Source organism: Olea europaea, unplaced genomic scaffold (assembly GCF_002742605.1).
Source record: "Olea europaea var. sylvestris unplaced genomic scaffold, O_europaea_v1 scaffold926, whole genome shotgun sequence".
In the NCBI taxonomy this organism is placed as follows: Eukaryota; Viridiplantae; Streptophyta; class Magnoliopsida; order Lamiales; family Oleaceae; genus Olea; species Olea europaea.
Window position 1 is genome coordinate 203879 of NW_019267745.1, and position 11283 is coordinate 215161.

At 36.1% G+C, this 11283-nt stretch overlaps 2 protein-coding genes across 2 annotated transcripts; both read left to right on the forward strand.

Annotated features, from left to right (window-relative positions):
* The first annotated feature begins 5656 nt into the window (after positions 1-5656).
* On the forward strand, positions 5657-6997 carry LOC111392378. Its single transcript, XM_023017711.1, has 3 exons — positions 5657-6392; positions 6475-6584; positions 6710-6997. The coding sequence occupies exons 1-3, from the start codon at positions 5657-5659 to the stop codon at positions 6995-6997; spliced, it is 1134 nt and encodes a 377-aa protein (XP_022873479.1).
* Positions 6998-8427: 1430 nt separating this feature from the next.
* Positions 8428-10404, forward strand: LOC111392379. The gene is made up of 4 exons (XM_023017712.1): positions 8428-8647; positions 8717-8999; positions 9055-9508; positions 10333-10404. Exons 1-4 carry the CDS (start codon positions 8428-8430, stop codon positions 10402-10404), a joined length of 1029 nt encoding a protein of 342 aa, XP_022873480.1.
* Positions 10405-11283: the final 879 nt, after the last annotated feature.

The window sequence follows — 11283 nt, forward strand, 5'->3', positions numbered from 1 at the left end:
TATCACGAGGCGTCTTTCTTTGTAGCAAAGAAAGGGGCGGCACTAGTTTACTTTACTAGACTACCTTTGATATGTTCTCAATTGATTCAGAACTTAAAAAAGATTTAAAGAAAGCTTTACAACTAGAAAATTTGAATGTATTAAAAATAGGTTGTTTATTGACTAACTAAAGCAATAAATTACAATTGTTGGTATAGGAGGCAGATATTAGTGAGTTTGATAAGATTTCATATACTAATTACTATCATATAATAACTTAAATTAAAAAAAAATAGATATTTAAAAGTTGAGAAATCATAATGAATGTGTACAAGTAACATAATTCTTTTACAATTGAAATAAACTATTAATCTGATAGGAAATTACAACTTAAACTGATATTTACAAAGTGTGGACAAAGTTGAAAAAAATTGTGACTACAAGTGGGTCAATGAGCTAAATATAGTTGCAGTCCTTGACACCCCGTGTTGAGCATAGTCTCTCCTTCCCTTATTTTTATTATTCCCTTGTGTTTTTTCCCCTATTCTATGGCCCCTTCTCCTTACCCTTCCACCATGTCCTCCTTTTCTTTCTTATACTTAAACTCCCTAGCTAGTAAAAACATAATAAAATCATGTGATTGCAGGGTGGCAGCGTAGACGAGAAAGAGAAAGAGAAAGAGGATGATGAAAAAGGTTATTTACAGTAAAGATAACTTCATAGTTGAAGTAAAATGAACGTCTTATAGACAAAAACTTTTCTAGGGAGCTCTTTTTCAATGTGATCATAAAACAATGGCTCTTTAAAGAATAAGTAATACTATGTATCATCAGTAATGATTAGTGATGGCAAAAAAATCCGTCTTGCCTCGCCCCGCCTCGAATGGGGCAAAAAAACCCGCCTTGTCGCTGGGCACGAGGCGGGGCGGGGATGTAAAAAAAAAATAAAATAAATAAAATTAAACGTGGTGACAAATGGGGAGTAGCCTCGCCCCGCCCCGTTTGAGACGGGGCGGGTCGCGGGGCGGCGTGGGTGGGGCGTTGCGGGGGCGTCCCGCTCCGAACCCGCCCCACTGCCATCTCTAGTAATGATCATCATCTTTTATTAGACAATGAAACAATGGACCCAATGTCACCTAAAATCATGATAATCATTTGATAGATAACATTATGGGCAAATTACAACTACGCATGATTTTTAACTTCCAATTTCACCTAAAATCATGATGATCATTTGATAGATAACATCATGGGCAAATTACAACTACGCATGATTTTTAACTTCCAATTTCAAAAGCAAGGTTTAAAAATGATTTATTCAAAAATTAGGTGACACTTTAGTTTTTAAATACTAATATTAATATTATTAAATTAAATTAATTGAAAAGGAAAGGTGTATCGTACCCCACTTAGAACCCCCTTTCTTTCTCTCTTCCATAATTTCTCCTCAATCAACTAACCCAAAATCTTTCCCTTCTCCCACTGAAATGTTCATTATCTCACACAATCACTCGATTACATCTTCTCAAAATCAACATCCTTCCGACGTAGTCTACAAAAGAACAATAATTGGAGTCGTGGGTAGAACGATGATAGCAAGACAAATATCGATGATGACGAATTCCTTGGAAAGAATTGGAATTGGCGAAAGAGATTTAGTGAAGAGATCTTTGGCTTCTTTGATTTACCCGTTCACACATTGTTCGCTAAAACTGCATGCCGTAATTGAACGGGTCGCGTTCAAGTAATAAAGTGGACTTTTTGAGTTCGAATTGTCAATAATCCCTCGAGGAATGTTTACTTTCGATTACACAACTTTAATTAATTTAATTCTAACAATAAAAAAGAACACGCAATAAAGATTTGATTTTGGAAGAGAACTAAAAAAATCTACAAAATAAGAAAATGTAAAAATCTTGAAAATTTTAGAAGCAGACATGACTGGGATTCATGATCTCATTTAAACGTCACCTGATTAATTTTAGTCAATTAACAAATTACTCATTTACAATATTACACCCGATTTTTTAATTTTAGTTAATTACCTCTTTCGAGCGCAATTAATCCTAATTGATTGGTTTAACCTACTATATCTCTATGTCGATTAAAACCAAACAATCGTATTAAATATTTGTGAAAATAAATCAAAGGGTTACCTAGGACTAGAGGTATATCTCTATCCCCTACACAATCCTAGGGTTTATACTATTTGATCTAAAATGCACCATCTTCTCTCTGATGATGTACAAATCACTAAACATAATTATACATTGGCCACATAAATGAAAATGCAATAATAACAATAGTAAAAACACATTAATAAATAACTTAATATTAAAGGGCATTATTAAACTTAATTAAAACTAAGTTAAACTAATAATACTACAAATCTCAATACAAGAAATTAGCCCATATTATATGTATGATAATAAAGATGAATATTCATCCAATACATCACAAATGATAGAAAATAATAAAGAAAAATACAAGATTTAAGATAAAATCCTTTTTGGTTGGATTTGCTTAAATCTTGAGTTCCTCAATTAATCTCCATCTTTAGTTATTTTATTCTCCTTGTTGTACTCCTGATTTGCGCCAAAATGCCAAGTGATTGAAAAGGAAATAAAAGGAAAAAATGAAGAAAAGAAAAAGAAAAAGAAAAAGAAAAAGAAAAGCAAAAGCAAAAGCAAAAGCAAAGTAAAAGAAGAAAACCGGCAGAATGAATCAGCAAGAAATCCAGATTTAGTTTTTATGTTAAAACCTAGAAAATTTGTAGCTAAGTCTCTGGGCTTTCAAAAGTTGGCAAAAGGGTCCCTAAAGATGAAATGAGGCATTGTGGCGTCGGAAAGGGACACTATGGCATTGGCGCCAAGGCACGGGTCTCCCCATATTTGCACACTTGGTCCCTCAACTTTGAACTTGTACAATTTGGTCCTCGAATCTTGACTTTCTTTCAATTACACCCTCCAAAATTTTTATTATGAGTCCTCCACTTCCTACCGTTGTGCATTTGGGTTCCCAACTTTACAAATTTGTACAGTTTTAGTCCATTTTTCCTCATTTTGCCTTGCTCTCATTCCATGGGTGATTCTCGACCTACAAAAGCAAATGTTACCTAAATGTGAGTAGAATTTCATTCATTTAATCAATTAAAAGTATATTTAGGTATTAAATGTGTGTGCAAAAATACACTTTTCACACATCATCTCTGTTGCTATAACTATTTCTAGTCACGACTAAGCCGACTCTCAATCATGCCTCAAACGCAATAGTAAATTCTAAAATTCGATATATGCTTTTGTCTACTTCAATTGATGTAGCGTGCCTAAAAAAATGTGACGGACTAGTGTGGTTTCTGTTGGCGACTGAATCATGATGCACTAACGGTGTCTACTTCAATAAAATTGGTGGTTGCCAAATTTGTTGGCGAGTTTTTCAATTTTGTTTGTTGGCCAGATTTGTTGGTGGTGGCCTATTCAATTTGTAGTGCGATGGTGTTGGGGTTACTTGATAAGTGCGGGTTTTTGCACTACTCCAGGCCATTAAACATAGATATTTTTGAGTTTTATTAGCGATTTATTACTTAATTTAGTTATTTTTATTGTGTAGGTGAAAACCCGACTTTGAACGATGATTAGAAGATATTTATGCAAGAAAAGATGAAAAAGATAAAGGAAGCATGAAAACATTGAAAGAGGATATTTAAAAAATAAAAAATAAAAAATAAATTTAACGAGCTGGTTCAAAGATTGAGTAAATCTAGAGAGCTTGTTCTAGGTTGTTTAATGAATAGGATTGAGTAAAGAACTTGTTTCATTTGACTAACATGTAAGAAGAGATTGAGGTAACTGAGCTTATAATTATTCTCGAATTGTTGTTAATCTTGAGAACGAAAATCTATTGTGGTAATTGACTTGAAAATCATTATCGTGGTGATGAAATATCCCCCAATCACATTTTCTCGCATTCAATCAAGAACCACTTTGTTTGTTTCAGATTACAAGTCTCTTCTACTTTAAATTTATCGTTTTCCTTAGTTCAACAAACCAAAACCCCTCATTTAATCTATTTAATCTATTATTATTAATTTTACTTTTTAGTGGGCAATTGACATAATTGAATCAATCCTCTGCGGAAAATGACCCTTACTTGCCATAATACTATTTAAAAAGACACATTTAAGTTAAGTAAGAAAAATTAATTGGAACATATCAATTTTGGCGCAGTTTTGCTAGGGATTGTTCTATCAATTTGTTAAGTGCAATATTTTTCTTTTTATTGTTTTTCTATTTATTTTTGTTTTTTTTCTTTGTCATTTAGGTTGTGAATGAGCAAAGAGCCTATAACACACTACAACCTAAGATCAAGAAAAGAAGCCGACACATTGGAAAGTGGAGAAGACATTTCTCCAACTAGACATCTAAGGCGATTGAGCATTGATCCTCAAGTGACTCCGAACACATAGAGCCCGAAATGCCGGATGCAAATCGGACCTTAAAGGAACTTGCAGCTCCAATTTTTGTTCAACAACCTCTATGCATTCAATATCCTCAAGTGGAGGTGGATTTGAACTAAAGTCCGGGATGATTCATCTACTTCCCACATTTCATGGATTCGTCGGAGAAGATCCAAATAAGCATTTGAAGGAGTTTCATGTGGTTCCCTTTTTCTCTTGCAGACACTGCTAAGGAATGACTATTATTTGCTGGTCGGTCTTATTACTACGTGGAATGAAATGCAATAGCTCTTCTTGGATAGGTATTTCCTAGCTTCAAAGGCTACAAATATCAGAAAAAAATTTGTTGCATTCGACAATCTCAAGGAAAAAATCTCTATGATTATTGGGAGAGATTCAAAAGGCTATGTGCTAGTTGCCCAAACCACCAAATTAGTGAGCAATTACTTCTATAATATTTCTATGAAGGATTGCTCCCGATGGAGAGAAGTATGATTGATGCGGTATGTGGAGGAGCTTTAATGGATAAAACACCGGCAGTTGCTAGGGATTTGATAGCCAACATGGCGCAAACTCACAACAATTTGGTAGTAGAGAAGCGACACCGGTTAAACAAGCAAGTGAGGTAGGAGCAACCTTTCAAATTGAACGATAATTAGCCGGTCTTACATCGCTTGTGCAGCAAATGGCACTTGGGACAATGCAACAAGCAAAAGTCGGTGGGATTTGTTCTATTTTGGGACATCATACCAAGGCACACCCAACACTACAAGATGGAGCCTCAGAGCAAGGGAATGCCATTGGGGGATTTCCAATGCAATAGAGATAGAGATATGATCCATATGCTAACACATATAATCCTGGATTTAGAGATCATCCTAATCTCAATTGTGTAGGAAATCATTTCATAGATCCATAATCATAGTTTAATCATCCCCCGGGCAAACACCCTCAACCTCGTCAACAAACTCCGCCTCAAAGTTCAGAAATGTCTCTTGAGGATATGGTTAAGTCCTTGGCTTCTAGTACTATACAATTTCAATAAGAGACAAAGACCTCAATCAAGAATTTGGAGACACAAGTGAGCCAATTGGCCAACACGGTGGGTAAATTGGAGGCTCAAGGATCGGGAAAACTTCCTTCTCAAGCAATCAACCTGAGAGAAAATGCTAGCGTCGTGACACTAAAAAGTGGAAAAACTTTGGAAGTGGCACCAAGGAAAATGAAAGATCAAATTGAGGAGTCAATGCAAGAGAAGAATTTAGCATGTGAAAAAGATGAAGCTACGACTCCAACTGCGGGAACTAAGGTAGAATCTAAAAGTTCTGTTCCTACTTATGTTCCCTCCCTTCCATTTCCTAGCAGGTTTGCAAAGTCTAAAAAGGATGAACATGAGAAAGAAATCTTGGAAGCTTTTCGCAGGGTTCAAGTAAACATACCACTTTTGGATGCAATTTATCAAGTGCCTTGTTATGCAAAGTTTCTCAAGGATTTGTGCACTAACAAGCATAGATTGAAAGGTAATGGTGTGGTAAGTGTAGGAAAAAATGTCTCAGCAGTCTTGCAAAAGAAACTTCCACCAAAATGTAAGGACCCTAGAAGTTTTACCATCCCTTGCATTATTGGTAACACTAGGTTTGAAAAGACAATGCTAGATTTAGGAGCATGTATTAATGTCATGCCATATTCTATTTATGCTTCCTTAAATCTAGGATCACTTAAAGAAACCAGTGTTTTTATTCAACTTGCTGATAGATCTAATGCATTTTCAAAGGGTGTGTTGGGGGATGTTTTGGTACAGGTAAATCAATTGATTTTTCCGGCAGATTTCTATGTTCTTGACATGCAAGATGAACCAATATCTTTATCACCACCGTTGCTCTTGGGAAGACCATTTATGAGGACTGTGCGTACAAAGATAGATGTGCATGATGGTACATTGACAATGGAGTTTGATGGTGAGATTATTCGCTTCAACATCTTTGAAGTAATGAGGTATCCTTAGTGATGTTCACGCTTATTTTTCAATTGATATAATAGATTCATTAGTACAAAAAGTTTTTGAATTATCAAATGAAGATGCATTGGATACCACTTTGATTAAAAGCATTGATGCTAACAATCTCACCAGGTTGAGCAAAAATTTACAAGTGTGCAAGGATGTTGTTGAAATCGCGCATCACTTGAGTCACTACCAAGAATATCACCAAGGTATGATCTCTCCTATATTACTCTTCCGATATCTAAAGAGAAACTTTTACCTTCGGTGATGTAGGCCCCTACTTTGGAACTCAAACCTCTTCCTAAGCATTTGAAGTATGTATATTTGGGAGAAGGAGAAACACTACTGGTGATTATTGCAAAGAATCTCACAACACTTCAAGAAGATATGCTTATCCGTGTGCTCAAAGAACACAAAATAGCTATTGGTTGGACAATAGCCGATATCAAGGGGATAAGCTCTTCTATGTGCATGCATTGGATATTGCTCGAAGATGGAGCAAAGCCATCAAGAGAAGCACAACGTCGCTTGAATCCTCCCATGATGGAGGTGGTGAAGTAAGAAATTTTGAAATTGCTAGACGTTGTTGTCATCTTTCCCATCTCCGATAGCAAGTGGGTAAGCCCGGTCCAAGTTGTTCTAAACAAATCTGAAATCACAGTGGTGATGAATGAAGAGAACGAGCTTGTACCAACTCGGCCCCAAACGGGTTGGAGGGTTTTTATTGATTATAGAAAACTTAATTGTGCAACCCGAAAAGATCACTTTCCTTTACCCTTTATTGATCAAATGTTGGAAAGGTTAGCAGGTCATTCTCATTATTGTTTTCTTTATGGTTATTCAGGTTATAACCAAATTGTAATTGCTCCGGAGGACCAAGAGAAAACAACATTCACTTGCCCGTTTGGCACCTTTGCTTATCGGCGCATGCCCTTCGGCCTTTGCAATGCTCCCGCAACCTTTCAAAGATGCATGATAAGTATATTCTCCGATTATATTGAAAGCATCATTGAGGTCTTTATGGATTATTTTAGTGTTTATGGTAATACCTTTGATAGTTGCCTAGAAAATCTCACACTTGTGCTTAAAAGATGTATGGATACTAACCTAGTACTTAATTGGGAAAAATGTCATTTTATGGTTGATCAAGGCGTAGTGTTAGGCCATGTCATTTCTTTCAAGGGGATAGAAGTAGATAAATCTAAAATTGATCTAATTTGTTCTTTACTTCCTCCAACAAGTGTGAGAGAGGTTCGTTCTTTTCTTGGACATGCAGGATTTTATCGAAGGTTTATCAAGGATTTTTCCAAATGTGCAAGACCACTATGCAGGCTGTTGCAAAAGGAGGTGCCATTTCACTTTGATGAAGATTGTAAAAAGGCATTCGAAAGCTTAAAGGAACTTTTGACATCGGCACCCATCATTCAACCACCAGATTGGAACATGCCATTTGAGTTGATGTGTGATGCAAGTGACTTTGCATTGGGAGCCTTTTAGGACAACGAGTTGGAAAGACGCCTCATGTTATATATTATGCATCAAGAACTTTGAATGATGTCCAACTCAATTATTCTACAACTGAAAAAGAGCTTTTAGCAGTTATTTTTACCTTAGAGAAATTCCGTTCATATCTTATTGGCACTAAAGTAACTGTCTTTTCTAATCATGCAGCTCTTAGGTACTTTCTTGCCAAGAAAGAGGCAAAACTAAGACTCATTAGATGGATACTCCTCTTACAAGAGTTTGACCTTGAGATTGAAGACAAAAAGGGGAGTGAAAATTCTGTGGCCGACCACTTGAGTTGCCTTATCTATGAGAGAGAAACTCTCCCATTGCAAGAAAGCTTTCCCAATGACCAATTGCTTCTCGCCACGGACACATTTCCTTGGTTTGCGGATATAGTGAACTATTAGTCACTAAGAAAATTCCAAGTGACTTGACCACCGCTTAAAGGCAAAAACTCAAGGCTATGGCCAAGTATTTTGTGTGGGATGAGCCGTACTTGTGGAATACCTGATCAATTGATAAGAATGTACGTGCATGAAAATGAATTTCATTCAACTTTTACCTTTTGTAACTCCTATTCATGTGGTGGACATTTTGGAGCAAAAAGGACTGCTCTCAAGGTGTTTGAAAGTGGATTCTATTGGCCCATCCTATTCAAAGATGCATTCCTCTTTTGCAAATCTTATGATCGATGTCAAAGAGTAGGTACGTTGGGAGCCTGAAATCAAATGGCACAAACACCCGTACTTTTTGTTGAAATTTTTTATGTTTGAGGCATTGATTTCATGGGACCTTTCCTTTCATCTTATGGTAACCTTTACATCATTCTTGCCATTGATTATGTGTCAAAATGGGTGGAAGCAAGGGCCACTCGAACTAATGATTCTAAAGTGGTTGTAGATTTTGTTACATCCAACATTTTTGCAAGGTTTGGAACACCAAGAGCTATTATTAGAGATGGAAGACTACATTTTTGCAACCACTCCTTTTGGGCTCTATTGAAAAGATACAACATCACCCATAAAGTGGCTACACCTTATCATCCGCAAACTATTGGGCAAGTCGAAGTGTCTAACCGAGAGGTCAAATCTATAAACTATGAATCCCAATAGAAAGTATTGGAGTCTCCGCCTCAATGATGCACTTTGGGCTTATAGGACGACATACAAAACACTGATTGACATGTCCCCTTATCGGTTAGTTCATGGTAAGCCTTGTCATCTCCCGGTTGAACTCGAACACAAGGCATTTTGGGCAGTCAAGCAATGCAACATGGACCTAGGTGTAGCGAGTGATCAAAGAAAGCTTCAACTCAATGAACTTGAGGAAATTCGAAATGATGCTTATGAAAGTTCAAGAATTTACAAGGAAAAAACTAAGGCGTACCATGATAAAATGATTTCAAGAAAGGCTTTTGTTGTTGGACAAAAAGTTATTTTCCACTCGCACCCTAAGTTATTTCCAGGTAAATTACGTTCTCGATGGATTGGCCCTTTTGTTGTTACTAATGTCTTTCCTCATGGTGCAGTAGAAATCAAAAGCCTTCAGTCTGAGAAAGAGTTTAAGGTAAATGAGCATCGATTAAAGCCATATTTTGAACCTTTCATACCACAAAAATGGAGGAAATGCGATTGGAGGATCCGATCGAAGAAGCATGAGAGATGACATTTATTTTTGTTTTTGTGAATTTTTGTCGCCAATGGTCCCCAACCATCATCACAGCCATCATCGTCATCACCACTAGGGGAGTATTTGAACCTCTTGCGCTTTCTATTTCTTTTTGCTTTTACATTGAGGACAATGTGCAATTTAAGTTTGGGGGTGGGGTGGTATGTGCTAAATTTTTTGTGGAATTTTGTGGTTTGTGCTAATTTTGTTCTTGCTAAAAATTTAAAAATTCATGTTAAAAATTTTTGTAGAATTTTGTGGTTTGTGTGTTCTCGCTAAAAACTTAAAAATTCGGGTTAAACACTTATTTATTTATTTTATACTCGTTTGTGTTGTTTCATAGTTTTGCCAATTGCATTTTGAATATTGCATTGCATTGATTTATGAATTGGGAACATGAATGCTATGTGTTGTTTATTTTCATCCACTTATTCCATGATTGACTCTTTATTGAGCACTTGGGTCATGAGATTCATCACATGTACTTGTTGGTTGCACTTGTAGGTTGTTAACGAACTTAAGTGACCATGCTATTAGAAATTCTTCAATTACTCTACCAATGAAAGGATAAGTGTGGGGGTGGTTGAACCTGTGAAAGAAATTATTTAGAATTGTATAAATTCCCAACTCAGTGATTGATTTTGTGGAATGTTCTTAGACTTCAAATGAAAGTTAGATGTTGTTTTCCATCTATTAATATCTCATAAAAAAAAAATCTGCAGGAAAAAGTTGCCTACCCTAAGGTGTGTGAGTCAGCATTGAGTAATCTGGCCCTATGCATCACCAATGTGTAGGAGACGATCTACGAATGAAGAAGCTACCCTTTGGGACCAGAGCGAGAACTACCTACATTAGAAAAATGAAGAAAAATAAAAGGGATGCTATAAGCATCTAAGGTGATTTTGTTGAAGAATTGATCGATTGTGAGTAATTTGCCTAACATAAGTTTGTGGTCTAAGCACTCAAAATTTTTGATGAATTAATACATGACTAGATGATCTATTTTTTCGGTTCAACCCAACCAAATTTGAGAGGGAAAGGTTGAGTGATTTGAGGGCAACCTTAAGTTTTTGACACCTTAGGCTAGAATGAAAATATCAAGTTTGGGAGAGTGTACATCCCACAAGTGGGAAAGGAAAATTTGACCATTGAATTGCGATGAATTGGAATGACCACACACACACACAAGTCAAGCATGGTATAATTTAAAGAGTGTTTGTTGTAGCATTTTTGTAAACATTTCATAAGTGCATAATGTAAGGCTTGAAGCAAAGTGGCAAACTATGTAAGAGTTCGAGTGTTTGTTATTATAGTATTATCGTTTGGTTTTAATTTACGTGTTTGTATGCTTGTTTGTATGGCTTTGTTCGAGGACTAACAAAGATTTAAGTTTGGGAGTGTGATAAGTGCGGGTTTTTGCACTACTCCGGGCCATTAAACATAGATATTTGTGAGTCTCATTAGCGATTTATTACTTAATTTAGCTATTTTTATTATGTAGGTGAAAACCCGACTTTGAACGATGATTAGAAGGTATTTATGCGAGAAAAGATGAAAAAGATAAAGGAAGCATGAAGACGTTGAAAGAGGATATTTCAAAAAAAAATAAAATATATTTGTCCAGCTCGAGTAGATACAGAAACTGTGACGCCTAGGCACCACCCGAGTCATTT

Coding starts and splice junctions, on each gene's coding strand:
- LOC111392378 (XM_023017711.1), top strand. CDS start 5,657: ATGAAAGATCAAATTGAGGAGTCAATGCAAGAGAAGAATTTAGCATGT. Junction 6,393..6,474: donor ATTGACAATGGAGTTTGATG/GTGAGATTATTC, acceptor TTGATATAATAG/ATTCATTAGTACAAAAAGTT. Junction 6,585..6,709: donor GGTTGAGCAAAAATTTACAA/GTGTGCAAGGAT, acceptor TCGGTGATGTAG/GCCCCTACTTTGGAACTCAA.
- LOC111392379 (XM_023017712.1), top strand. CDS start 8,428: ATGAGCCGTACTTGTGGAATACCTGATCAATTGATAAGAATGTACGTG. Junction 9,000..9,054: donor TATCATCCGCAAACTATTGG/GCAAGTCGAAGT, acceptor GAATCCCAATAG/AAAGTATTGGAGTCTCCGCC. Junction 9,509..10,332: donor AGTCTGAGAAAGAGTTTAAG/GTAAATGAGCAT, acceptor AAAAATCTGCAG/GAAAAAGTTGCCTACCCTAA.